The sequence below is a fragment of the Anolis sagrei genome, chromosome 3, assembly GCF_037176765.1.
Source record: "Anolis sagrei isolate rAnoSag1 chromosome 3, rAnoSag1.mat, whole genome shotgun sequence".
Taxonomy (NCBI): Eukaryota; Metazoa; Chordata; class Lepidosauria; order Squamata; family Dactyloidae; genus Anolis; species Anolis sagrei.
The window spans coordinates 1,093,313-1,121,234 of NC_090023.1; the positions used below are offsets into that span (position 1 = coordinate 1,093,313).

Below are 27,922 nucleotides of genomic sequence, written 5' to 3' on the forward strand. Positions count from 1 at the left end.
CCTCCGAAGGAAGAGAACAATAGTCTGGTGTGTTTTTATTTTGTCTTATACTGGCTACTGGTTCTGGGTCACGCTGCTGCTGCTAAATAAGCTGCTCTGCTATCTACTTTTGTGACTTTTTGTTGTTCTTGTTAAGCCTATTCACCCAACATGAAATACATTTCTAAGTATTCCAGACAGTTCCTCCCTCCCTCAAGGTGGAGCTGAGGAGCCCCCTCCCCACAACCCCAGACCCACGGAGCCCCAGAGCGAGGCGGGAGCACCTTCTTCATGGCCGTCTCCTTCTCCTTCTCCAGGACCTCCCTCTCCTGGGTCAGGGCCTCAATGCGGGCCTCGTACTCCTGGCACTCCTTCTCCTGCTGCCGCAGCACCTCCTGCTCCCGCTCAATTTCCCGCTGGCTCTGCACCATTTGCTGCAAGAGAGACGGGGTGAGGCGTACACTGGGCCAGACAGGACCTCAAGGCCAATGGCACAAGTGGCTGTAATGGCCTCCTCGGTGGCCGTGAGCACAAAGGGTACTTGGTGCATGGAAGGAGGATGCCCAGCACTGATGGGTCTTTGTCCCAACTTAAACCCCAGGAGGCAGAGTTTCAGCTGTCCGTGGATCTCCCCAGAGACAAGGGATGAGGAGGAGAGTGTCCTCAGGTCTAATGCCATGTCAGAAACAGACTAACCCCGCAAAGTAAGGTAGGCAGGCACTCAACAAGCCCTGTTGCTGCTCCGAGGTCCTCACCTCCTTGATCTTGACCAGCTTTTGTTGCAAGAAGCGGGCGTCCCGCGTGTGCTCCTGCTGCTTCTTGCTCACTTCGCCCATCTTGACCAGCGCCAGCTTCACCCTGAAGGTATCAAACAGAAATGATGTGTTATTGCCCCAACCTTATTCTCCGTCTCCATTGTTATGATACTTCACCCCGACCGGGACCACCTCCCACCTGGAAACTGAAAATGCCCTCACTGTGGAAGAAGATGCAGAGCAAGAATAGGGCTCCACAGCCACATACGGACCCACAAGGAAACCCATGATGGAAGACCATCTTACACGTCCAACGAGGGATCGCCTAAGTAAGTACTTCACCTTGTTGATGGGAAGCTTCCCACCAGAGTGGAAATAATCTATCAGACAGATGGCGAGCTATTTAACCTCAGCAGACTGAAAGCCAAAACCAAGGTTACAACAACATCTATTATAGAATTCCAGTATGCTGATGACAATGTCATCTATGTGCATTCAGAAGAAGACCTACAAGCCACTCTAAACACCTTCACAGAAGCATACGAGAAGCTCGGCCTGTCATTAAACCTTGAGACAACCAAAGTGCTCTTCCAGCAGTCACCTGCCAACCCCTCTCCAATGCCAGAGATACAGCTTAGTGGTGTAACATTACAAAATGTGGACCACTTCCGCTCCCTTGGCAGCCACGTCTCCACAAAAGTCAACATTGTCACTGAAATTCAACACCGCCTGAGCTCTGCGAGTGCAGCATTTTTCCAAATGAAGCAGAGAGTGTTTGAGGACTGGGACATCCGTAGGGAGACCAAGGGGCTTGTCTACACAGCCATTGTCCTCCCAACCCTGCTCTACGCCTGCAAAACGTGGACTGTCTGCAGATGTCACATGCAACTCCTGGAACGATTCCATCAGCGCTGCCTCCGGAAAATCCTGCAAATCTCTTGGGAAGACAGGCGGACAAACGTCAGTGTGATGGAAGAAGCAAAGACCACCAGCATTGAAGCGATGGTCCTCCGCCATCAGCTCCACTGGACCGGCCATGTTGTCCGGATGCCCGACCACCGTCTTCCAAAGCAGTTGCTCTACGCCTGTGGAACACCCTCCCGAAAGACCTCAGACAAGCCCCTACATTGGCAGTCTTCAGAAAGAAATTGAAAACTTGGCTGTTCCAATGTGCCTTTTCAGATTAGGAACCCCACTACCAAATCCCAGAAGCACTTTAGCAGAACCAAGATCACCACACTTTGCACACCGCACTTATATACTATAATCCCATATTCCTCCGACACATCAGCATTTTTAACCCTGTACCCCACTCTGGCCGGCTCAGTTTTTAATAATGTCTTAATAGTGGATATTGCTATTTGTTTGCTTTCTGCTTAACTGTTTTGTTTGCTAGGTATTGTATTGTTGTATTGTTGTATTGTTTGGGCTTCGGCCTACTGTAAGCCGCATCGAATCCCTTGGGAGATGCTAGCGGGGTACAAATAAAGTTATAATAATAATAATAATAATAATAATAATACTCCGAACTCAAGAACAGAAAACGGAATGTTGGTAGGCAGGGAAAGAGATTGAAAGATGGGCTCAAAGCCAACCTCAAAAACTGTGGCATAGACACTGAGAACTGGGAAGCCCTGGCCCTTGAGCGCTCCAGCTAGTGGTCAGCTGTGACCAGCAGTGCTGCAGAATTTGAAGAAGCACGAATGGAGGGTGAAAGAGAGAAACGTGTCAAGAGGAAGCCACATAAAGCCAACCTCGACGGGGACCACCTTCCACCTGGAAACCAATGCCCTCACTCCGGGAGAACATGCAGGTCAAGAATAGGGCTCCACAGCCACCTACGGACCCACTGCCAGGATACTACACTTGGAGGACCATCATCCTTGGACTATGAAGGATCGCCTAAGTTAGTCACCCCAAAGGAGAGTAACCAGCCACATTGGCATCAGGGGGAGCAGGGACTCGCTTCCGGGCTCCCGCAATGCCTCCTTGTTTTTTGGGCCGCTCGGCATGGAGGTCTTGGGGCACTCTTCGTTGTGAGGTTTGGCAGCTCCAGGCAGTGACCGTGAGGACTCTGATCCAAGCCTTGCAGCCTCTGCCTGGATCCCTGAGGTCTCTTGGTGGGCGCACTTTATTCTGAAGTACCTGTGAGGCATTTACTGTTACTAAGTGCAATTGTATGCTTTATCTAAAGCCGCAACACTTGCAACCCCCAAAGAAACTGCATCTGCCCAGCCTGCCTTAATGGACCCTTCACAGGCAGGGAGTCGGAGAACATCTAGATCAGTGGTTCCCAACCTCTGGTCATCTTGAGGAGCGTAAGTAGGCCGAAGCCTGTTAGAGTTAGTGGGCCAAAGCCTTTAGGAGTTAGTTGGCCAATGCTAGTGTTGTCTTGAGGAGAGTGAGCAGGCTGAAGCCTGTTAAGAGTCAGTGAGCCAAAGCTTGTGTCGTCCTGAGGAAAGTAAGCAGGCTGAAGCCTACTAGTGGGCCAAAGCCAGTTAGAATCAGTGGGCCAAAGCTAGTGTCGTCCTGAGAAGATTGAGTAGGCCAAATCCAGTTAGAGTCAGTGGGCCGATGCAAGTATTGTCCTGAGGAAATTGAGTAGGCCAAAGCCAGTTAGAGTCAGTGGGCCAAAGCTAGTGCCGTCCTGAGGAGATTGAGTAGGCCAAAGCCAGTTAGAGTCAGTGGGCCAAAGCTAGTGTCCTGAGGAGATTGAGTAGGCCAAAGCCAGTTAGAGTCAGTGGGCCAAAGCTAGTGTCGTCCTGAGGAGATTGAGTAGGCCAAAGACAGTTAGAGTCAGTGGGCCAAAGCTAGTGTCGTCCTGAGGAGATTGAGTAGGCCAATGCCAGTTAGAGTCAGTGGGCCAAAGCTAGTGTCGTCCTGAGGAGATTGAGTAGGCCAAAGACAGTTAGAGTCAGTGGGCCAAAGCTAGTGTCGTCCTGAGGAGATTGAGTAGGCCAATGCCAGTTAGAGTCAGTGGGCCAAAGCTAGTGTCGTCCTGAGGAGATTGAGTAGGCCAAAGCCAGTTAGAGTCACTGGGCTAAAGCTAGTGTTGTCCTGATAGGAAAGAGTAAGCCGAAGCCTGTTAGTCAGTGGGCCAAAGCTAGTGTCATCCTGAGGAGAGTGAATAGACCGAAGCCTGTTAAGAGTCAGTGGGCCAAAGCTAGTGTCATCCTGATAGGAAAGAGTAAGCCGAAGTCTGTTAGAGTCAGTGGGACAAAGCTAGTGTGGTCCTGAGGAGAGTGAGTAGGCCGAAGCCTGTTAGTGGGCCAAAGATTGTGTCATTCTGAGGAGAGTGAGTAGGCCAAAGCCTGTTAGGAGTCAGTGGGCCAAAGCTAGTGTCATCCTGAGGAGAGTTAGTAGGCCGAAGCCTGTTAGAGTCAGTGGGCCAAAGCAAGCATCGTCCTGAGGAGAGTGAGCAGGCCGAAGCCAGTTAGAGCCAGTGGGCCGAAGCAAGCATTGTCCTGAGGAGTATGAGGTAGATCTCTGTGAAGGTTCAGTGAGAGAGTCCCAAGTTGCAAGGCCTCGTGTGTAAAGCTGTGTGTAAAGCTACTATGTGAAGCTCTTTTGTAATTTTGGTGTGAGAGGATGTTGTGAGAGTGTAGCTGGTTCTCCGCATGAGGAAGAAGCTCAGCATGGAAGCAATGAAGGGAGTATGAAGAACTTGATTTGTGTCATGGAAACGTTTGTGTAATTAGTGGAACCATATTATTTTACTACCAAAAAAAGTTCTTTTTGTCACTTTGAGCTTGGGTCAGTTCAGACCCACCGCTGGATCTCTGGGCTGAGAAATCCTTTTTAAGAAATGCCTCATTTGTTTACGGGTTTTGTTTGTTTGTTTATGCCAGGGGTCCTTAAGCTAAGGCCGGAGGGCCGGGTACGGCCCTCCAAGGTCATTTATCTGGCCCTCGCTCAGGGTCAACCTAAGTCTGAAACGACTTGAAAGCACACAACAACAACAACAACAATCCTATCTCATCAGCCACAAACAGGCCCACACTTCCCATTGAAATACTAGTAAGTTTATATTTGTTAAGGCAACAATGTGATGTGGCGGCAAAAAAAGCCAATGGGATTTTGGCCTGCATCAAGAGGAGCCCAGTGTCTAGATCTAGGGAAGTAATGCTCCCCATGCTCTATTCCGCTTTGGTTAGACCACACCTGGGATATTCTGGGCACCACAATTCAAGAGAGATATTGACAAGCTGGAATGTGTCCAGAGGAGGGCGACTCAAAGGATCAAGGGTCTGGAGAACAAGCCCTATGAGGAGCGGCTTAAGGAGCTGGGCATGTTTAGCCTGAAGAAGATAAGGCTGAGAGGAGATATGATAGCCGTGTATAAATACATGAGAGGAAGCTGTTCAGCAGTGGAACTCTCTGCCCCGTAGGGAGTGTGGTGGAGGCTCCTTCTTTGGAAGCTTTGAAACAGAGGCTGGATGGCCACCTGTCAGGGGTGATTTGAGTGCAATATTCCTGCTTTTTGGCAGAATGGGGTTGGACTGGATGGCCCAGGAGGTCTCTTCCAACTCTTTGATTCTATGGTTCTATGATTTTCAAACTGACTAGGCAAGGTAGCAAAATGCTGTAGTGGACATCGTGAGGAGTCGCGTGTGCCGAGGCCCAGGGAAGCACCTGAAAGACCCCCAGAAGCCTCCTTTCCCACCGGAGGAGCCGGACTGACCTCTCAATGTGTTTGCTGTTCTGCTCCTGCATGGAGTCCAAGAGCACGATGAAGGCGTCCAGAAAATCCATCAGATTCTTTGGGCTGATCAGGGGCAGGTGGGTGTTCAGGAAAGCGGCGTAGGCAACAGCCGAGGAGTGGACGCGGGCAGCGGCCTTGGTCAAGCGGCGCAAGAGGTCCTTGTGGGCATACAGGGACGGCAGTTCTAAGAGATGACAGGCAAGAAGGTAGGTGGACAGCAGGGCCGTAGCCAGAAAAAGGAGGGTTGAACATTTGGGGGGGGGGGTTAAAATTTCGGGGGTGCTCTGCCTCCTAGCTCACACTGAAGCCAAGAGCACAGCAGAGGGCAGAGCAGCCTTCAATAGCGTGCAGCTCCGCCTGTCAACCACTTCCACCAAGTCTGGCCTCCTTAATGAGAGCATTCAACATCCCCCCCCCCCAAAAAAAACTTGGTTGCTTCGCTACATCGGCTATTGCTGCAAGTAATGACTGTGTGAATAAATTGTCAATATTTGCCTGAGATAGTGCTTGCAGTTCTGGGGGGGACTCTTAATTTTTTGCGTGTCATAGACTTAGCATGGGGATTTGGTTAACCAGTTGAAAATCATGAGTAAACCAGGTTTTTTTTAACCTGAAAATTTTCAGGGGGGGGGGGGGTTGAACCCCTAATACCCCCCCCCCCCCCCCCAGCTACAGGTCTGGCGGACAGATAAGTAACTCCAGTTGGGACGCCACGAGTGCACTCTTTTGAGCAGTAGCAGAATTCATGGGGAGATATGCTGGGATTGAGTTAAGACCCTCGAGACTCTCCACACACACACACAAACACACACACCCTCTCCAGCCCCCTCCCCCCACACACACACCAACTTCCCTAGTCCCCCGCCCTGCCCCCAGTATGTCCAGTGAAGTCAACCAGTGGCCACAAGGAGCCTTCTGGAAGGACTCAGGCATCCCAGCCGGAAGGAGAACTCCGGCCGAGTGGCAGGCCAAGACCGATCAAGTGAAACTCTGGTTCAAAAATGCCACACGGGATGGTTGTGATGCCCGAGCCTGCCTCTGAGGATGGAAAGGGGAAGCAAGGTGCAAACGACCTCGGAAGGACAGAGTGCCTCTGTAGATGGGCAATGGACGGTCACTGTGGAATGTCTGCCCCTGTCCAGCACTCCATAGGGCTTGGCTAGTTGCCAGGGGAATGGAGGCACGAAAGGGAGCAGGGAGGCAGGGTGATGGGTAGCCATCCTCCCTCCCCATGAAGGCTGAGCAGAAATCTGCTCGCTGCATTTTATGTATTTATAGAGCGACCCCACCTGCCTCTTCCAGGTCCAAATGTCAAACTGGGGGTGGGTTTCAGAAGCAACCTTGACACTTCCGAGTTTGGATGTCCCCCCAAAAGGGAGAAAGCATGTGCGGCACATGAAAGCTGAGAGGAAACCAGCGCTGCCTCTGCCCACCTGCAGACGATTGTGAGGAAACATCCCGCATAGATTACTGCAACGCGCTCTACGTGGGGTTGCCTTTGAAGACGGCCCGGAAGCTTCAAATGGTCCAGCGTGCAGCAGCCAGGTTGCTAACAGGAGCGGGGCTCAGGGAGCACACAACTCCTCTGCTGCGCCAGCTCCACTGGCTGCCAGTTTGCTACCGGGCCCAATTCAAAGTGCTGGCTTTAGCCTATAAAGCCCTAAACGGTTCTGGCCCAGCCTACCTATCCGAACGCATCTCTTCCTACGAACCCTCCAGGAAGTTAAGATCATCTGAGGAGGCCCTACTCTCGATCCCGTCTGCTTCGCAAGCACGCTTGGCGGGGACGAGAGACAGGGCCTTCTCTGTGGTGGCCCCTCGGCTGTGGAACTCCCTGCCTAGGGATATTAGATCTGCCCCCTCCCTCCTGACCTTTCGTAAGAGAGTGAAAACCTGGCTCTTCGAGCAGGCATTCGGAACCCCGGAATAGATAGTCAAGCTTGAGATGGAGAATGACCCAGGAACGGCCAAGACGATGAAATGGACGAGGATTGGAACGAGAGGATATCGCTCTTTTTAAATTGTTATTGCACTGTATTGCACTGTCTTTTTTTGTCTAATTGCACTTAACTGTTTTTGCTTTTGTATTGTATTGATGGCATCGAATTGTGCCGATACGTAGACCGCCCTGCGTCGCCTGCGGGCTGATATGGGCGGGATATAAGTGACGTAAATAAATAAATAAATAAACTGCCCATGGAGGACAGGGTGAGCTGAGCCGAGACCCAGGTCAGGCTCCTACCTCGGGTAAGCCGTGCGGACTGCTTGAGGTGCTTCTTGAAGTGTTTGGCGGTCACCTCCTCCAGCGAGGCGTGGCTCCAGGGCTGGTACACCTCCAGGCAGCAGAGCAGCTGGGCCAGGGCCATGGCTGTCAGTGGAGGCAGTGCCAAGGGCCTCATCCCCCCCAGCAACAGCAGCACGTGCAGGTTGGAGCGCACAAACTGGAAGAACCTATGGAGAAAGCCATAGATGGGGCTAGGGATCCAGGGGCCACCACTGGCTTTAGTCTTCCTTACGCCCCCCGCCTCCCCCAACATACTTTTGGATAATGATCTCGTCTCGCATGGTCCGCTTGATGGTGGGGTTCTCCTGCAGCATGGCCGGGATGATGGACACAGCGTCTTCTGGGCTGTAAAGCCCCGGGCATGTGCCCTCTGTCATCAGCGCCAGGACTAGGTGCAAGCTGGCCAGCCGTATCCCAGGATGCACCATCAGCAGCACCCGGCTCCCCTTGATGCCCGCCTCCCAGGTGGCCTGCCGCATTAACATGAGTGTCTCTGCCTCATCTGCTTTGGCCGGCAGCTCCATGACCAGGGAGGCGGTGGCACGTGCCACCAGGGCCACCAAAGACTGCCGCCCTGTGCATCGACTGAAGGAGACAAGGGCCGCATGTCTGTCAGGGCCGTAAAGGACGCGGCTCAGGCGCACTACATGCCTCAGCCCCTCGGTGCACAACATGAAATCGGAGGGTATGGTGGGGGCCAGCTGGCTCTCCAGGGTCTTCCAGACCTTCTCCTGATAAGGGTTATGAGCTGAGGAACGGTAGGCATCCGGGCCCAGGTCCTTGCTGAAGACAATGTCCCTCACGGACTCGGCCTGCAGCAGCAAGAGGTGTGGCGGCAACAACGGGCCGGAGGTTTCCTTCCGGGACAAGAGCCGGTGCCTGACTCGCATGGAGGAAGGGCGACGGGGAGAGCCAGGAGGCTCACCCACCTGCGGTGGTTCCGGCGTGCTCCCCTCTGAGCCGGCCTCCAATTTCTTCCCAGCCTCTGAGTCCTCAGTGTCCACCTCAGAGGCTTCACACTCAGGCACTGGCACTGGGGGAGGGTCTTTGTCTGGGGCTGCGGCTGGTGCAGGACGCTCAAGCGCAAGAGCCGTTGCCTGCTCCACAGGGTCCCAGGGGTCACAATAGTCCCGCTCATCAGTGGTGAAGAAACCCTGCTCAAAGTGCGCACTTAGCAAGAGATCCTCTTTATCAGGCAATTCGTCTTCAGCGACACAGACGGCAGAGATGCTGGAAAGTTGGAAGGTGACGTTGCCTCGACTGGGGAGGTGAGAGCACTCGGGGCCAAAGGAAGGCACCATGTGCGCAAACTGCCTCTTGGCACAGAAAGTGGCCGTGGCAATCTCCATCAGCATCTGCCCACACTGCTCACGCTGGCGCTCGCCCCGAAGCGGATCGCAGAACACCCGCAGGCTCTCGTGCATCCACAGACGCACAATGAGTCGGACACTGAGGATCGTGGTGTAGCCCGGCCCCGTGAGCATCCGGCTCAAGGCAGAGGTGCGCCGGTTGACCACCGCCTTGGAGCTGTAGTCATCCAGGGGGCTGGAGAGGTGAATGCCTGGACGGGGCCGCAGCAGCAGCATGCCCTTGATCACCTTCTGAATGGCGTGCAAAGAGAACTGGAAGAGGCAGCAGGCGGGAGAAGGCTGGAACTGTTTCCTGGCTGCATCGTAGGTCTCAGCGGTTGCCCGCACAATGGAGGATGCCAGGTCGCCGTGCCGCGTCAGCATGGGGAACTTTTCCAACCAGGCGAGGATGGTGCCTGTGTGCATGCATAAAAGTGAGTCCCTGGTCACCGGGGGCAGCCCCACAGTGCTGAACAGCCGCCCGAAACGAGGGCAAAGGGGCCGTGTCCCAGTCATGGGCACGGACAGGGTGCCAAAGCAGTTGAAGCCTGTGGCCGGACAGTTCTGCAGCTCCAGGGTCTCTGAATGATAGAACTGTTGTTGTGCCAGAGCCTGGCGCAGGGTTTCTACAACGGGACTGGATCCACGGGTTGGGTCTGAAAGGGAGGAGAGCAGGTGAAGCCGTTGTTGTGGTACAAACTGGGAGACCAGCCCTCTAGGAGCCGGGGCAAAGGGAGAGGCTGCTACGGCGGGATCCTCTCACCTACAAAAGCCATGTGCAGGTCCTCCACAAAGAAAAGACAGCCAGCCTTGGCAGCTGTGCCCCTGACTGGCTTGCCTCCGGGGAAAAGGCTCTTCTCTCTCGCCGCACTGAGGAACCTCCGGAGCAGCAGCTGCCGCAAGTGGGGGGCACTGTGGGCCGGCGTGAGGCATATCCGATGATAAAGGAAATTGGGCTGTACCAGCATCTCGGCAAAAGAGGTCTTCCCGGAGCCGGGCTCCCCGACCAGGAGGACCGGCTGGTCTGCGCCCAGGAGCAGGTCCACCACAAAGAACACCCGTTCGTACTGCAAGGGAAAGTGTCTCTCATGCCGGGAAGGAAGGAAGGCACAGTGCTTCTCTCGCTCCCAAGGAGACAGCTACGCTTCCCCCTTACCTGCGGCAGGACTGAGAAGCTCGCGGGGTTGGCCTTGACACGTTGGGGCAAAAAGGACCCTATGAAGGGCTCTAGGCGACCGCTCTCCACGACGGGGCAGAGGTCGAAGACTGAGTCCGCGGAGGGAAGCTCTATGAGCCAGCTGCTGCTGAGTAGGGTCCGGCGGACCAAGCGGTCAAAACAAGGCCAGTGCCTGAGCAGAGGGAGAGGGGATCATACCGGGAAGCTTCGTGTTTCATGCAGCCACCCACCCCAAGAATACTGCCTTCCACTCATTACCTAGAAGTTTCTACCTGCAGGTGGACCCTCCTTTGGCTCCCATCTAATAGGAAGAAGAGCTAACCTTTCCAGCCCTCCTCCCAAGGGCCCACAGAACGTTCTTTATGTATGGTATGTCCCACAAATGGAGGTCACAGACCACCTCCTAGTCCCACACAGCTCTTCCAATCAAGGAAAAGCCCATCTTGACATAAAACCACATGCACCTGCAAAGGGAGGGGACTATTTCACACCATGATTCTGAGAAAGACACAATGAGTAGAAGAAACAGATATGACAGAGGCAGAATGGAGTGGGATTGTGCCTTCCCTCAATCTACAGACTAGACTCACATTGTTTACTCATATTTAACTTGTGGTCTCCTAAAACTTCTAATTCTCTTAGACGTTGACTGTTGTCAAGCCAGGTGTTGCCCATCCCATATCATTTTCGGTGGGGTGGGGTGCTGTGCAGCTGTGGTAGACCCCAAAGAGAGCCCCGCCTTGTCCTCCCATAGAAACAAGCTGACCCAGCTGACCTTGCTCTTCCAATACACTTCTGGGCTGCCTTCCTACCATTCTGCCTTCAGACACACCTGGGTGAGGGGCAAAAAGTCCCAAAATCCAAGCCCCATACTCTGTCCCACCAGGGCCACTACCTGGAGTGGAGGTGGCTCCCAAAGCCCCAGATGTAGGCGAAGACGAAGATGCTCTGCACCAGCAGACGATGGTGGTCAGCGATGCTGTCGTGCAAGGAGTGAGAGGTGGAGGCCACATAGTCAGCACGGGGTCCTGTCTTGGCTTCTGCAGGGAAAGGCGAGGTGGGGAGAGAGGCATGAACCCAGAGAAGCCCCCTTTCTGAGAAGGTCCAGCCAATGAAGGGTACAGGTTAAGGTCAGGCAGGAAGGGTGTGGCACTGCACTTGCACACAAATAGCCTGAGTTGGGGGTGGGGCGATCCTCAAAGAGGAGGGCCAATCTCCCTGCACCTCTGCTTGCCCTTGGGGTATCTTTCTCCCACCCACGTCCACGCACAGACCTGTCCCCGCTCCCTGCGAAGGGCCACTCACCTGTGGGTTCTGAGGTGGGGGCAGGTGGGGGTTTGGCAGTGTCCCGGTGCATGTATCGCTGAAGCAGCGCATGGAGTATCCTGGTGAAGGTAGTAGTCTCCTGGATGCCCTCGGCCACGGGGTTCTGTGGGTGGCTGTGGGGTAGGAGGACCGAGCAGTAATGCTCCCGTGCAAAGGCCAAGGTGGGTGGGAAGACTTCCTCAGCCAGATCCCGCAACAGAGCCAGGTCCTCCTGGGTCAGGCTGTACTTGCGGTAGGCGGGCGTCAGGGCTGATGAGAGCTGGGCCCGCCAGACATTGACGCCTGCACAGTGCAGCAGGGTGCAGTGGGGAATGACCGAGGGGGGCACCCCGGAGGCATCTGGCATCTCAAAGAGGAATTTGACGTTCTCAGGAGCCTGCAGGTGCTGACCGTTGGGCAAGGTGAGGGAGGGCCTGGCACTGAAGATCGAGGAGATGGGTTCCAGCCACTCAGGATAGGCCACTCCATCCATCACCAGCCACTGCTGAGTGCAGTCTGTGTCTGTCCCGCCAGCCAAGGCAGAGGTGGCTGCCCGCTGCAGGAGCCGGGACAGGATCCCGTCCTGCCACAGGCTGCCTTCCAGGCTGCCCATGAGCTCCACCACAGTCAGGCCGTTGGGCCACAGACAGACAGTGCTGACAGGCTGGAAGAGCTTCTCTGGCTGTGCATTGGCCCCAGGGGGTCCCCCGTGTGTGGCGTCGCTGGCGGCCAGCCGGCTCTGCGCCTTGGCCAGGGCGCGCCAGGCAGTGGTCTTGCCCCCACCCGAGGGGCCTAGGAGGACCACGCCGGCAGTGCCCTGCAGGGCCTGGAAGATCAGGCTGGTGAAGCCCACGAACCGTGGATCCGGGTGCAGCCTGTCCTCGTGCAGCTGGGCCATCAGGGCACTCTGCAGCCGGGAGGGCATCTGGGGCTCCTGGGGCAACACGGAGGCGCTGGGGAATATCTCATGCAACAACTCTCGTGCAATCTGCAGCCGGGGGCACTCAGGGCCGTTTAGCAACGGGGAAAGGTACAGGGCTTTGACCATGGCTGGCTCCTCGTCCAAGCCCAGGAAGAAGGTCGTCCGAGCAGAGTGTTTTGACCGGACGTTTGATACCGTTTGCCCCGATTGAGGGTTGAACAGGATGTTGATGGCCACCCGGATCACTTCCCGGAGGAGGGTTGGGCAGCTGCGGGGGGCACCGGGACCCAACTCCCCTCCCAGTCGCAAAAAGGCAGACAGTTTCTCTGCCAGCCGTGTTGCCTCTCGGAATCCGGCTGCCAGCAGAGTGACCTCTGCCAGCTGGGTGAGGTCAGGGGGAAGCAGGGCCACGGGGCGCACGGCCAGGTGCAGGGCTTCTGGGAGGTGTGTCAGGGTGGCCACACAGCCATAGGTGTCTCGCACCCGCAGCAGCCGCCCCCCAAACAGGATATTGCCCAGGACGCCTGGCTGGTAAGGTTCAGCCTCATCCATGCCCAGCTCTGGCAGACCGACGGCAGGAGGCTCCTCGAAGCTATCGGAGGTGTCCACATCAGGGCTGCTTGTAGCGGCGTCTGCCGGAGGGGACTCCTGGTTGGGCGCCCGGCTCGTCTGCAGGCTCAGGCACATCCGCTGCAGGTCCACCAGGCGCTGGCTGAAAGCGGACAGTACCGCCGTCTCCAGCTGTTCGGCCGCATCCAGCACCAGCAGAGCCCCTGCATGCACTGCCCCACAGAGGTATCGGGAGAGGCAGCTGATGGACATTTGGGCGGTGCAGCTCACCACAACCAGCTGGCGGCCCAAGGCGTGTGCCAGACCCTGCATCATGTGGGACTTTCCCGTGTCGGGGGCCCCCAGCAGGCCTCCACAACGGAACTCGTCCAAGGCCAGCAGCAGCCCCAGGAGGCCCCTGTTAACTGAAGGGCTCCCCAGGAGGCGCAGGGTGGGTCCCAGGAACTCATAGCCATATGGGAAGTGGCTGTCAAGGACTTCAGCCCAGCAGCCGGGGGGGCTGCCAAACCAGGGGCTGTTCGAGGGGAGCCCCGCTACCTGGGCTCTGTCGTGATGCAGGACCACGTGGTACTTGAATTGCCGCGCCCACTCAAAGGCCTGCGGGGAGCTCACATTGTACTCCAAGAGCTGGGAAAAGATGTCACGCTGGTGGATGGCCAAGGTGATCAGGGCCCCTAGCAGCATGCCCAGCTGGTCTTCTTGGGGGTTCCAGGCATGGGTGCCACGGTAATTGCGGACATAGTGGGTCAGGGCCTCCAGCTTCAGGCTCAACTTGAGCTGAAACACAGGTTGGCGACTTGGGTTCGAGAGGGTCTCTTCCACCGCCACCCGCCACAAGGCTTCCTCCGCCAGCAGCACGCACTGGGAGGGGAAGGTGCTCCCCAGCGTTGCCCAGTTCTCGGCCAGCAAGTGCAGGGGCAGCTCCATAGGGCCTGGGCGCCGCTCAAAGGGAAGGTCAAGTTGCGAGCGCAGGGCCAGGCGCTGGGCTACACACTCCTGGATCTGGTAGAAGACGGTCTCCTTCATCCGCTGCTCCAGAGCGCAGAGCCACTGTGTGGCCTTCCGGCTAATGGGGACCACCTGGCACAGGTCCAGCTTTTCCCCATGGTCCCCCACCAAACCCCTCACTTCCACCACTGGGAGTTCTACTGAAAATGTGCTGAGGTCGTGGGTGGCGGAGGGCACGTTGAGCATCAGCTGGCGCACGCCAGGGAAGCAGCGCTGGGCCCAAGCAGAGGCATCCGCAGGCTCCGACGCAGTGGCCATCATGGCCACCACCTCTTCGTTACTGAGGAAGAAGAGGCGAGGGAATCCCATGCGCGTGGCCTCCAGGACGTAATCCAGGGCACGGATGATGACCAGGAGGTCCGCCGATCCCTCCACAAACGCAGACTGCAGGCTGATTCCTACGAAGCGGCTGTCACGGCACTTGCCTAAAGCTACCCTGACGCAGGACAACACGAGCGGGTCGTTGCAGGTCAGTTGCATGATTTCCCGAAAAAAGGCGTCCACCCGTTGGAACCGGGAATCCTGCAGAGAGGTGGAGGGTGGGCCATTGAGGGGGGCACAGTTGGGATAAAAGGGGCCCCCCTCCCTCCCTCCCTCCCTGGTAACACCGTTAGCTAAAGTATCTGCTGCTGTGGCTGCTGTGACCAGCAAACAAGGGGCCGCAAGACTCACCAGCTCCTCACTGGGTAGGCTAATATTCATCTCGTAGAGGACGATATTCAGGAAAACCCATTTTTGCTGGAAATTGACCCAGGCTTCCAGCACGGAATCTGGAGACCATGGAACCAAAAAGCAAGGCAGGGTCAAGCCGTCCCTTCCGTGGGTGCAAACCCAGTCCGTTCCCTCCTCGGTCGCTTTCCCAGTCCATTCCTCCCTCCCAAACGGCCCGGGCCATTCAGGCCTGTCCCGCTCTGCCCACCACTTCTCCTCACCGAAGGTCCGCAGTGTGGCTGCCCAGCTCTCTGCTTCCTCCAGGAGTTCAGAAGAGAAGGGAGACAGGATGATATTCTGGAGAGTCAGGAGACTGTTCTGCAGGGAAGTCTTCAGCCCTGCAATGTCTGTTACAGCAGGAGAGAAGCAAGGCAGGGAGAGCTCAGTCCACACAGCATGGGAGCTCTCCTCCGTTCTTCCTCCTGCTTCTTCTTCAGGCTTTATTTGAGGCCATTCCTGCAGGGCACAAGCACTGCGAGCGCCAAGTGAGGCCTGCCTGGGACACACAGCCTGGGGCAATACACACATCAGCACTTCGAACGCATATTACGGATGCTGGCACCTGGAAGGAGCATTGAGCATCTGGGAAGCACCGGAGGCCCACTCCCACCTGGTGATGGAGAGTAGCTTGCTTCTCAGGTGCATAGCGCAGACAACAGTGTCAACAGTGACAAATGCAAGATACTCCACTTTGGCAGAAAAAATGAAATGCAAAGATACAGAATGGGGGACAATGAGGCCTGGCTCGAGAGCAGTACGTGTGAAAAAGATCTTGGAGTCCTCGTGGACAACAAGTTAAACATGAGCCAACAATGTGATGTGGCGGCAAAAAAAGCCAATGGGATTTTGGCCTCAGGCATCAAGAGGAGCCTAGTGCCTAGATCTAAGGAAGTAATGCTACCCCTCTATTCTGCTTTGGTTAGACCACATCTGGAATACTGTGTCCAATTCTGGGCACCACAAATCAAGAGAGATATTGACTCTAAGCTGGAATGTGTCCAGAGGAGGGCGACTAAAATGATCAAGGGTCTGGAGAACAAGCTCTATGAGGAGCGCCTTAGGGAACTGGGCATGTTTAGCCTGAAGAAGAGAAGGCTGAGAGGAGACATGATAGCCATGTATAAATATGTGAGAGGAAGCCACAGGGAGGAGGAGGGAGCAAGCTTGTTTTCTGCTTCCTTGGAGACTAGGACGTGGAACAATGGCTTCAAACTACAAGAGAGGAGATTCCATCTGAACATTAGGAAGAACTTCCTGACTGTGAGAGCCGTTCAGCAGTGGAACTCTCTGCCCCGGAGGGAGTGTGGTGGAGGCTCCTTCTTTGGAAGCTTTTAAGCAGAGGCTGGATGGCCATCTGTCAGGGGTGATTTGAATGCAATATTCCTGCTTCTTGGCAGAATGGGGTTGGACTGGATGGCCCAGGAGGTCTCTTCCAACTCTTTGATTCTATGATTCTATGATTCTATGAAAGGGGGTCCAGGGACCTGTCTCTCTTTCCTCAGTCCCAGGAATCCCAGGTGCTCCAAAGCCTCTAGCCCAAGGCAGAAAGGCCCGCTGACCAATGGCACGGCTGGAGGAACAGAAGAGCGCCCGCTGCCTGAGGAGAGCAACTCTCCCTCCGCTGGGCCTCACCTGACAAGACGTAGGTGCCGCTGTCCTTGGAGATATATTCCACCCTGGCCGAGCGGGTGCGACCACCGACAGGGTGGCGGAAGCGCTCTGGCTGCTGCTCCTGGTAGGGAACGTTGAGGATGAATTTCACCAGCCGGAACTGCTTCTCGGTCCAGGTCCGCTGGAGGCGGTAGAGGTTGTCCCGGGCATAGTGACGGCTCTTTTCCCAGGCGTAGACCTGGGGGCAAGGAAACAGGGAGACCACCCTGGGGCAGGGAAGGAAGGAAGACCCAAGGAGGGTGTCCTCCTGCCCAGTTCCCACTACAACGGTCAGCCCCTCCAGAGTTGCTGGTGCCGCAAGGCTTCTTGCCAAGCAGGGCTGCTCACCCGAAAGATGGCATCGCTGTACTCTAGCAGGGGGTAGGAGAGGAGCTGGCCCAGTGTGAACTGCATGTTCATGGGGCACTTGACACCCATCACTGGAAGAGAGCAGGGCACGGGAGGAGCTCGCCACTTGTGCATCTCTCACAACCCCCACCTTCTGCGAGCGAGAAGGGAAAGGAGCGCCTCACCAGCAAATATCTCCTTCCAGCAGCTGAGCTTGAGGAAGTGGCTGCCCAGCTTCAGGAGCAGAGGGAGGTACTTCTGGAAGTTGGCGATCTTCCGCAAGCAGGCCTGCAGGACAGGGTGGGGGCCGGGCAGGCAGCGCTCAATGCTGATCACCTCCTTCTGCCACTCCTCAGTCTTCTCCATGGCCTGACTGGGGCTGAACTGTATGTGGGAGGAGGGTGGGAGAGTGGCTGAAGCCGGACTGCGGGGAAAGGGGCCCCTGAACTGGCAAAAGCCGGTGGGTGCTACCAAGGCAGAGGTAGCCCACTGAGCCAGAAGAGCGCTGGTGGGCTGGTGACTCTGGAGGGAACCCATGGGGAGGCTCCCGCCCGCTACCTTGGCAAAGGCCAGGCATTTCCACTCTGTGATCTGCTCCGAGATGATGCGGTAGAGCTGCCAGATCCGTGCCTGGATCTCAATGATGCCTTGTTTCCCGGTGACGAAGGAGACATCCATGGCCTCCCCTGTGAACGGAGCGCAGATGGCCACAGGCTCACTGGCTGCCCACAGGGAACGCCCCCTCGAGATCTCCCATCTCGACACACACAGACACACACATACCTGTCAGGATGCGCTGGGAGCGGCGGAGGTCCTGCACCTGCATCATGATGGACTGGAAGCGCTGGAGCAGGGCCTGGAGCTCCTCCTCCATGGCCCGGGGGTTCTGGGCAGAGTCTTGGAAGCGCCCCACTGTCACCATGGCAAGCAACTCCTGCAGCTCCCCCAGGGCCTTCTGGAGTGAGCTGCTCAGCTCCGCAATGATGCTCAGGCGCCGGGAGATGATGAAGTCTGAAACCTCCCGCTGCTGGTACACAAAGGCATCCCAGGTGTCCATGAGCTGCACAAGAGAGAGGAAGGAAGGAAGGAAGGAAGGAAGGAAGGAAGGGGTCGGTTGGTGGTGGTCAGGGGCATGCCACAAATGAGGAGGGGTTCCTCCCTACTTGAAGCAGCAGGGGGTGCCTGATCCGTAGGACACGGGCCTTGCACCACCACCACCACCACTATTTGGACAGAGCACCAGGGGAGGGAGGGGTGCCGTTCCTTCTCCAAGGTACACACTCCCCACCATCAGCCACACTTTCTCAAAACACCAGCAATAAGTGAGGGGCTCCAATGCAAGCAGGGGCATGTGGGACTCTATGGGGCCTGAGTGGGACGCTTGCAGCTGAGCAAAAAGGAGGGGTGCCGCTCTCAAAAAACAGCCTGAAATGAGGGAAGAATGCAGGGTCCCGCCCCAGGAGAGGACCTTTGACTCCAGAAGGCACGTTGGCCCCTTGGCCTTTTCTGGGGGGTCCTTGCCAGCCCTCACTGGAAACCAAAGTGCCCCCAAGGGCTGGCCATATTCTTGGACTTACCAAAGGCTCATCCTGGCCCCTGGAACCCACCGTCCTCCTGCTGGCATCCACCCCCCCCCCCCACCACCACCACCACATCCCCACATTCCACATAACGAAATGGTCCAAGGGGAATCCACCTCAGCTGACAACCTCATTTTTTTTCCGTTCTTGGGGAGGTGGCAATTGGGGTGTCTCCCTTGTGGGCCCTCACCATGTTCTCCAGGCTCTCTTCGCGGGAGCTGAGGGGCCGGAAGCACTGCTGGATGACCTCGTTGAGGGCCCGGACGTAGTCCACATATGCCTGCAGCTCCTTCATCTGCCCCTGGTACTCCTCCAGCTGGAGAGGGGAGGGGGACTTCAGTTGTGGCAGATGTGGCCTCAGTTGGGGGGGGGGCAAGAGGAGGACGTCGCCTCAGTCCAACACGTGGGGGTAGCAATAGTGAGCCTACCCAGCATATCTGTTTCACCTTAAGCAGCACACAGACAGTGACCCCAAGCCCCAGGGAGCCTCCACAAACACACACACAAACCCCACAGAGAGAGCGGGGCAGCTTCTTCACAAGCAAACGCCATGACTCAAGGTGGATTAACAAAATTAGAACTGGCAAAACAAACATTCTGACCATACAAAGGTTACAAAAACCATTGGCTTTTGTGGTGCTAGGTCTGCAGGAAACCCCGCAAAGCAGAAAACCCTGAACAGCTTAGGCACCCCCAATGATGCTGCACCCCACAGATGCTGCAAAAACCTCTGCCTCGTCCCCTCTCTGCCTCCGCTGCGCCTCCACCAACCGCCGTCTTCTTCTGCCTCCAAAGACAGGACAACGATGGAGCTGCAGAGGCCTCCTCCCATGCCCTTGCACTTTGGTCATGGTGAAGGTAGAGAAGAACGGTGCCACACAAGGAGGGCTGTAGCATTGGCCCTGGTAGCCGCAGATCCCTGGCTGCTCACAGGAGGAAGGAAGCGCAGGGGGTGGCGGGGCAGCAGGAGGGGATGGGGCAAGGGGGCAGTGGCTAGAGGAAGGGGCAGGCAGATATTGACGCCCTGTCCCAAGAAGGAGATAGGGAGGAAGGAAGGGGTGGAGCAGAGGAAGGGCTGTGTGGACGCATGAGGGCACAGTGGCAGCCCACCTTCTGGGAGCACTTGGCAATGGTCAGGATGTCGTTGCCCACAGTCATGTACAGCTGTAGCACTGCGGACAGCTCTGCAATTAAGTCCTCACTGCGCTGTGTGATCTCGCTCACCAGGAGCAGCAGGATGTCCTTGTTGATAGAGTCGAGCAAAGGCACTGCCCAGAGAGGAAGGGAAGGGGGGAGAAAGAGGCTTCAGCCCCGCAGGAGTTGGCCCCTGGAGCCCCTGCAGCCCTCAAACCCTGCAGGGAGGCTCACGGATGTCCTGGTGGATGCCGCTGCAGTCCACAAGGAGAAGGCTGTTGTAGGTGACCACCTCGCGCGGGACGTTCTGCACCCGGGTCGCCCATGAGCGCAGCTTCACCACCCGGTTGACATACTCCTCCGCCGGCCAGCCCTTCATGCTCTCCAGGTGGTCGGGGCCCCAGCTGTGGGCAAAGAGGTAGATCTCGCCCAGCCAGGAGTACTCCTGGCACAGCATCTGGGTCTCTTCAAGTGCGGCCTGCAGGCAACAGCGGGACAGAAGAGGGGAGAAACGTCCACAGCCTGGATCTGGGTCTCTGTTTTTGGACTCAGAAGCTCACAACTTCCTGGGAGAAAGGCATCACACCCCGCTGTGAGGTCTATTGCTTCTGGGACTGGATGCAATCTTTTTGCCAACCTGCCCTCACCTAGACCCTCCCTGGACTCCCCCCTCCCCCAAGTAGGGTCCAAGAGGGCAGGGGAAGGAGCTGGCCCCACTCCGGCCTGAAGCAAGGGAAGCATGGCAGGGGCCACACATAGCAGCGTGACCTGGTCTGCTTGGACACAGACAGGGGCGGAGGCTGCCGGGCTCTCTTCCGGGGGCCTGACCTTGAGCAGCGCTTGCTGGGTGGCCAGGGCCTCCTGGATGATGGCGTCTGAGCGCAGGTCCTTCTCCAGCTGCACCCGGGACAGCAAGGGGTACTCGCTCCGCAGGCGGTGGCCCACCACCTCCAGGCCCCCATAGGCCTTCTGGTCCAGCTGGTGCACCAACTTGGGCTCGTCCCAGCACAGATCCATACTGGACATCCGCTCCAGACGCACCAACTCCTTGGGCAAGACAGAAGAGGAGGCCTCGAAGGTGCCGAGGCTGCCACCAACGACGGAGATGGCTGCGAGGGGAGAGGACACAGACACGGGAAGGAAGGGTTGGGGCTTGGAGAAAGGTGCCTCAAACAAGCTCAGCCCAGAAAGCATCAGCACTGTACGCAGAAGCCATTGGAGCAGCCCGGCTCTGATGACACCTCGAGATTGATAGCGGAAGCACCCGTCTGTTCCTTTAATTCACCCAAAGCTTCGGCTTTCCTGCACTCTTTCATATGCCCTATTATATAGATATGTTTAATCACGCTGTGTTTAATCATATGGATTTTATGGCTTATGAGATGTTCAGAAAAAATGCAAAACTGCTTTGACATGTAATAAAAGTAGAACCATATGAATTGCGATTTGTCAGTGTGTTATTCATGTATGATGTGTGTTTAAATGTAATTTTATGTGATAGGATTGTGATTGTAATAGAATTGTATTGCCAGGATGTAGTTTGACACAAGGGTTAAACAGCCAAGTAACAAGCTGTGAGAATGTGGCCCTGAGTTCTTGCTCTGTGAAAGATTAGGGAGTGCCAGAGATAAACTTCCTTCCAGCTGCAGTTTGTATTAGTTCCTATCTATTTTGGTTTGTGTTCTTCACGTCTGTCCGCTGATGGTGTATGTTGTCTATAAACCAAGATTATGGCAACAAGAATGATTGACAACTGGGAAATAGAGGGAGAAAACGTGGAGACCGTGACAGGGTTTGTATTTCTAGGCGCAAAGATGACTCCAGATGCAGATTGTGGCCAGGAAATCAGAAGACGCTTCCTTCTTGGGAGGAGAGCAATGTCCAATCTCAATAAAATAGTAAAGAGTAGAGACATCAGACTGGCAACCAAGATCCATTGCCTAGTCAAAACCATGGTCTTCCCTGTGGTCACCTACGGATGTGAGAGCTGGACCTTAGGGAAGGCTGAGCAAAGGAGGATTGATGCTTTTGAGCTGTGGTGTTGGAGGAAAGTGCTGAGAGTGCCTTGGACTGAGAGAAGATCCAACCAGTCCATCCTCCAGGAAAGAAAGCCCAACTAAAGCTCATTGGAGGGAAGGAGATGAGAGACAAAGCGGAAGTACTTTGGCCACATCATGAGAAGACAGCAAAGCCTAGAGAAGACAATTATGCTGGGGAAAGTGGAAGGCAAAAGGAAGAGGGGCCGACCAAGGACAAGATGGATGGATGACATCCTTGAAGTGACTGGACTGACCTTGAAGGAGCTGGGGGTGGTGACGGCCGACAGGGAGCTCTGGCGTGGACTGGTCCATGAGGTCACGAAGAGTCGGAGACGACTGAACGAATGAACAACAAAAAAGTAAAACTGAAAACCTGCTTTTACCGGAGACTCCAGAGTCCATTATTCTGAGCTTCTGCGATACTCTGCTACACGCCAACACGATTTAATATCAAGAGGGGGTATGTATGTATGTGATGAACCAGAGTGCTTGTGAAGATAAGAAGAATCAGGCCAAAGAAGACGGAGTTCAAGCGATGCATTAATAAGGGAGGACTCTGCAGCCGAAGCGAGGAAAAAATCAGGAAATGCGAATGTGGAAACCGCATCCTTGAATCACGGGATGTTCCCTGAATTGTTGAGCTTGGACAAGGTTGTGGAACTCAAAACAGCATGTTTTGGCAACTGGATGCTAACAGGGTATAAGACACCAGGGTTTCCCAACTCTGATCACACCTCCTGAACCGCAGCAACGGAACATCTGACCCTTTTCAGAAAGACTGATTGCCTTTTCTGGAGGGGTGTGTTGTGAGTATGGATGATTGTCCCCTTATCTCGCTCTGGATCATAAAGAACACCAGGTTCTTAACAGTTCTTAACATCTGTGGCCGATGACGGAGATGGCTGTGAGGGGAGAGGACACAGAAATGGGAAGGAAGGATTGAGGCTTGGAGAAAGGGACCTCAAAGAAGCACAGCAGCGTAAGCATTGGAGAGCCCGGTTCTGGGCAAATCGGGGAAGGAAGCGGGTCTGGAGGAGGCAGCTTGTCGGCAAAGGCTAGGCCCAACTCGCATGGCTTCCTCCGTGCTCCAACCTGAAAGAACAACCACGAAGGACGCCCATCCAAGAAGTAGAAAAACATCCATAACGCCGCCAAGTATGACGCAAGCAAAGAATGAGTTCTGGGGAGGAGTGGTCTCTTCCGGTTGAGCAAGAACAAAAGGCGCAGATTTGGCAGCACGTAAGACGGCGCACCGTTCTGTACGCCTTCCACCTGTCACACCTGGCAGCCCCCCGTATGACATCTCACGGAGACTTGTTTCAAAGTGGGTTGCCCAAGAAACATGTTATAGGAAGAAGAGACTGTTGCTACTAAGAGGTTGCAACGTACTTTATCTAAGTTGTTGTAAGGATCAATGTTGTTTGTGCTATAACTTTAAGTTGCTGTAAGGTTCAAGGCTGTTTGTGCTCCAGCTGTTTCAGTTAATTGAAGAGTTAATTGAGAGTGTTATTTTCATAGAATCATAGAATCATAGAATCAAAGTTGGAAGAGACCTCATGGGCCATCCAGTCCAACCCCATTCTGCCAAGAAGCAGGAATATTGCATTCAAATCACCCCTGACAAATGGCCATCCAGCCTCTGCTTAAAAGCTTCCAAAGAAGGAGCCTCCACCACACTCTGGGGCAGAGAGTTCCACTGCTGAACGGCTCTCACAGTCAGGAAGTTCTTCCTAATGTTCAGATGGAATCTCCTCTCTTGTAGTTTGAAGCCATTGTTCCCTTGCGTCCTAGTCTCCAAGGAAGCAGAAAACAAGCGTGCTCCCTCCTCCTCCCTGTGGCTTCCTCTCACATATTTATATGTGGCTATCATATCCCCTCTCAGCCTTCTCTTCTTCAGGCTAAACATGCCCAGTTCCCTAAGCCGCTCCTCATGGGGCTTGTTCTCCAGACCCTTGATCCTTTGAGTCGCCCTCCTCTGGACACATTCCAGCTTGTCAATATCTCTCTTGAATTGTGGTGCCCAGAATTGGACATAATATTCCAGATGTGGTCTAACCAAAGCAGAATAGAGGGGTAGCATTACTTCCTTAGATCTAGACACTATGCTCCTCTTGATGCAGGCCAAAATCCCATTGGCTTTTTTTGCTGCCACATCACATTCCTGGCTCATGTTTAACTTGTTGTCCACGAGGACTCCAAGATCTTTTTCACACGTCCTGCTCTCGAGCCATGTGTATTAAGATAGCTACTGTGTGTTTAGTTCTTTGCCATTGTGCGTGTTTGCTATTGTGCCTTTATGCTATTGTGCATCTATGCCTCTGTGCCATTCTGCCTTGTGTAAGCCGGGGACTATGCTGCAGATGTCCTGCGAAGACACAGCCATGAGAAGAGGACAAGGATTCCTGCTTATCTCAGCTGAGTAGTGATATCTCTCAGAAGATATTGTTTCATGTTACTTTTGTGGAAACAGCAATCCTGCTATTTTGTTTTGTATGCTGCCAATACCACAATATTTTTCTTTTCTACTTTAAGCCGAAGTCTCGTGTGTTTTTCTTTTATGAGCCAATTCATCACACACACAGTTAACTGGGCTAGAGTCAATCTGCATGCTACTCATGCTAACGCATGACAGAGACAAGACGGGGCATGGAAGGGGGGTTGGAGGGTGGGGTGGGGGTGGCCATGCCCAGGTGGGCCTTCTCCCCTTCTTCCTGGCTCACCACTGTGTGGGGCTGCGTGGGACTCTTCCTCCAGATTTGTGATCTTCGGTCCCTCCTTGGTCTCCGGCAGCTCCAATTGGATGCAGGTCGTCTGAAGGACAAGGCAAGGTTTGGGGAAGACTCCAGCAGCCAGCCTCACGGTACGGACTCAGCTGGGGGCAGGGGGAGTGGGCACCGGAGCCCTTGCCAGCCTCCCCAAGTCCCCTAGGATGATGAGGATTATCGTGCTCATTAGTCTCCGGAGGGAAGAGCCAGCCAACCTGCAGGACTGACTCCAAGACGGCTTCCACGGCCCCCAAGAGGCAGTCGCTCAGCTCCTGGCTGGAGGGGAAGAGCTCCAACTGGCTGTCTTCGCCAAACACCAGGCGCACCTGGATGACCGCCTTCCGGGCAGCGCTCTGGACCTGCAAAGGAGCAAAGCGGCCCAGTGAACACACAGGTGCTTCTGGAAAGGGGCAAAGGGTCTCCCTCACACGCACACAGGACCCAGGTAACAGGAAATCTTATTTATTTACGGTTCCGGCCCAGTGTATCTGTCCGAACGGATTTCCCTCTACGTCCCACCCCGGAGCCTAAGATCTTCTGGGGAGGTCCTGCTCCCGACCCCGCCTCTATCACAGGTGAGATTGGCAGGGACGGGGAGCAGGGCCTTCTCAGTGGTGGCCCCCCACCTATGGAATTCTCTCCCCGGGGAAATCAGATCTGCAACTACGCTCCTTTCTTTCAGGAAAAAACTAAAAACATGGATCTGGGACCAGGCATTTGGACAAGCGGGTAAATAAAGAAGAATTCCACTGATGGCTAGGAAAAGACTAACGGATTGGTTATGTGGAACTCTGGAATCGGAACGCTGATTATAAGAATGACTTTTATATGATGTTTATATGATGTTTACACAATGTCTTAGGTACCAGTGCGGATGTTTTATCATGATAATCGTTTTAATTGCATTTTGTGTATCGCTCTTTTATATTTTTGTATACTTTGTATTATTATGTATAGGCATCGAATTCTGCCTTTTTTGTAAGCCGCCCTGAGTCCCCCTCCGGGGGTTGAGAAGGGCGGGGTAAAAGCACCAGTAATCAATAAATAAATAAATAAATTTACTTTATTTTATTTACTTTACTTGTATACCGCACTCTCTCAGCCCATAGGCGACTCAGTGCGGTTTACAGCCAGGACAATATACAGGTGCACAACATTAGCATTTAAAACAGTAACTAAATCAACTACGTCAATATAACAATACAACAGAACATCAATATAACATCTATACATCTATATAACTAATCCATCACGTCTCAACGGTAAAATCATAATCCGATCTCCTCGTCCATTATTCCAAGTTCCAAGATCAATCAGTTGGTTGCACTGCTTAATTAAACGCCTGTTCAAAGAGCCAGGTCTTCACTCTTCTCCTGAACGCCAGCAGGGAGGGGGCTGATGTAACGTCTGCGGGAAGGGCGTTCCACAGCCGAGGGGCCACCACTGAGAAGGCCCTGTCTCTCGTCCCCGCCAGCCGTGCTTGTGAGGCTGGCGGGATCGAGAACAGGGCCTCCCCGGACGATCTTAATGTCCTAACTGGTTCATAGCGGGTGATGCGTTCGGACAGACAGGTCGGGCCAGAACCGTTTAGGGCTTTAAAGGCTAAAGCCAGCACTTTGAATTGTGCCCGGTAGCAAATTGGCAGCCAGTGGAGCTGGCGCAGCAGAGGAGTGGTGTGCTCCCTGAGTGCCGCTCTTGTTAACAATCTTGCCTTCATGGTGCGCCCAACAAAGGCGACAACGTCCTCCTGGATGGCGGAGACCAGCGTCTGGCAGATGAGGAAGTTGACCAGCAGCGCCAGGATGCCCAGCCTCTGCAGCCAGGACTCAGTCTCCTGCAAGTGGCACTGCAGGCGCTCGAACTGCACCCGCTGCTTGTAGAGCGACTTCCGGCTGAGGTACGGCTTGTAGCTCTCCACGCTCGTCTGCATCCTTTGCACCAGATTGTAGGTGTCCTTACGCACCTACCAGAGAAAGGCACGTAAGAGGCGCGTGACAGGAGAGGGTTTGCGTGGTGCCTTCTCTGGGTTGAAGACTACTTTACGTGAACCACAAGTGGGGCATCAGCCACAAAAGCAAAGACTAAAAGTTCCTGCTCTCAAGCTTCTGGGACATGAACTGAAAACCAGATGAGATGGCCCTGAAAGCCCCACAAGGACCGAAGGAAGCGCTCTTGGTTTGCCCATCCCTACCTACCATTAGGACTGAGCAACCACGGAAAAATTTGTTTCTAAACTCGATTCATTTTTGGGGGTTTTTTGCGTTTCGATATTTAAAAGAATTCTGAATTTTTTCTTTAAAAAAGTTCGATATTTACGAAATTTCGTAAGATTACGAAACGAATACGAAACGAATACGAATCGATTCGTTAATGGCGGGCGCGACCGCACAATACGCTAAAAAACTAGGGCTGAGCAACCATGGGAAAATTTGTTTCTAAACTCGATTCATTTTTGGGGGTTTTTTGCGTTTCGATATTTAAAAGAATTCCGAAATTTTTCTTTAAAAAAGTTCGATATTTACGAAATTTCGTAAAATTACGAAACGAATACGAAACGAATACGAATCGATTCGTTAATGGCGGACGCGACCGCGCAATACGCTAAAAAACCCTCCATATGGGACAGGGGGAACTTCTGAAGCTTCCCTCTCCCTCTGTTGTTGACTGTTGGTGTGATATTTATAATTTTTTTTCACTGATTAAACAAACAACAGCTATAAAACTTGCCCCAGACATGCGGAAAAAATAACGAAATGATTTCGAAACGATTTCGAAACGAATACGAAGCAATTACGAAACGAATTGAAAAATTCGTTTCATTTTTTAGATGCTCCTGAATGGTTCGTTATCGCTTCGTAACCAAAAAAAAAATTAACAAATTTTTAACGAATTACGAAATTACGAAACGAAACCGCCCAGCCCTACCTACCATCTCCAGGATGGACGAGCAAACGGTGAGGAAGTGGCAGAGGAGGCCTTGGGTGAAGTTCCTCTCCTTCACCAGCGCCCTTCGGAGGTCAGGGAAGCTGTAGCACCGGACGTCGTTGATGGGCAGCCAGTGGGCAGAGCACAGTTCCTGCAGGAGTCTTTTTTTTGTGGGGGGGGGGCAAGGAGATGGGGTTGGTGGCAGCCGCGTGGGAGCTATAGACGTGAGGAGACGTCAGCCTCCTTCCCGCCTCTCACCTGGAAATCTGGAGGAGAGCTTCCCCGAAGTGTGGCACCGCCTGGAGCAGGTGCAGGCGCAGCTTCTCGGTCCGCTTCAGCCGCTGCAGGTGTTTGACGTTGCAGCACCAACTGGGAGGGGCGTACAGGGGCCAGGGCTCAGGCCGAGCCACCCCACAGGAGCCCCCCACACCCCAAGAAGGTCCTGCCCTCCTCCCCTCCCCTCCCCTCCCCTCGATGCCCCTCACCAGGCAAAGGCCTTGCGGACCAGGAAGAGCCGGAAGAAGGGGATGTACTGCAGCAGCTGCCAGAGGACGGCCTCCCGGTGCCACTCGCCCAGAGAGTAGGCCTCAGAGCCCTCCCGCGGCCGGACGTGCAGCACCCCGAACGGGGAGAAGACGTAGTGCTGCGGGTGGGTCAGGTGCTTGGGCACGGCCACCAGGTCGTAGGGCCTGCAAAGGGCAAGGACCCTGAATGAGGGC

General features: G+C 54.6%; 1 protein-coding gene across 1 annotated transcript in view; it reads right to left on the reverse strand.

Moving 5' to 3' along the window:
* DNHD1 (dynein heavy chain domain 1) overlaps positions 1–27,922 on the reverse strand; it is a 54,848-nt gene that overhangs the window by 12,232 nt on the left and 14,694 nt on the right. Inside the window, exons 4-29 of the mRNA XM_067466385.1 lie at positions 27,689–27,892; positions 27,462–27,572; positions 27,208–27,364; positions 25,982–26,241; positions 24,494–24,629; positions 24,234–24,324; positions 20,303–20,583; positions 19,709–19,952; positions 19,451–19,608; positions 18,531–18,656; positions 17,544–17,820; positions 17,319–17,446; positions 16,946–17,144; positions 16,761–16,852; positions 16,395–16,611; positions 14,984–15,109; positions 14,724–14,821; positions 11,552–14,573; positions 11,142–11,286; positions 10,226–10,418; positions 9,833–10,136; positions 7,976–9,725; positions 7,679–7,887; positions 5,416–5,620; positions 735–837; positions 264–413 (exon numbers count right to left, since the gene is read on the reverse strand). Of these exons, the coding sequence (XP_067322486.1) occupies positions 264–413; positions 735–837; positions 5,416–5,620; positions 7,679–7,887; positions 7,976–9,725; positions 9,833–10,136; positions 10,226–10,418; positions 11,142–11,286; positions 11,552–14,573; positions 14,724–14,821; positions 14,984–15,109; positions 16,395–16,611; positions 16,761–16,852; positions 16,946–17,144; positions 17,319–17,446; positions 17,544–17,820; positions 18,531–18,656; positions 19,451–19,608; positions 19,709–19,952; positions 20,303–20,583; positions 24,234–24,324; positions 24,494–24,629; positions 25,982–26,241; positions 27,208–27,364; positions 27,462–27,572; positions 27,689–27,892 (8,986 nt within the window). The remainder of the gene's footprint in view (positions 1–263; positions 414–734; positions 838–5,415; positions 5,621–7,678; positions 7,888–7,975; positions 9,726–9,832; positions 10,137–10,225; positions 10,419–11,141; positions 11,287–11,551; positions 14,574–14,723; positions 14,822–14,983; positions 15,110–16,394; positions 16,612–16,760; positions 16,853–16,945; positions 17,145–17,318; positions 17,447–17,543; positions 17,821–18,530; positions 18,657–19,450; positions 19,609–19,708; positions 19,953–20,302; positions 20,584–24,233; positions 24,325–24,493; positions 24,630–25,981; positions 26,242–27,207; positions 27,365–27,461; positions 27,573–27,688; positions 27,893–27,922) is intronic.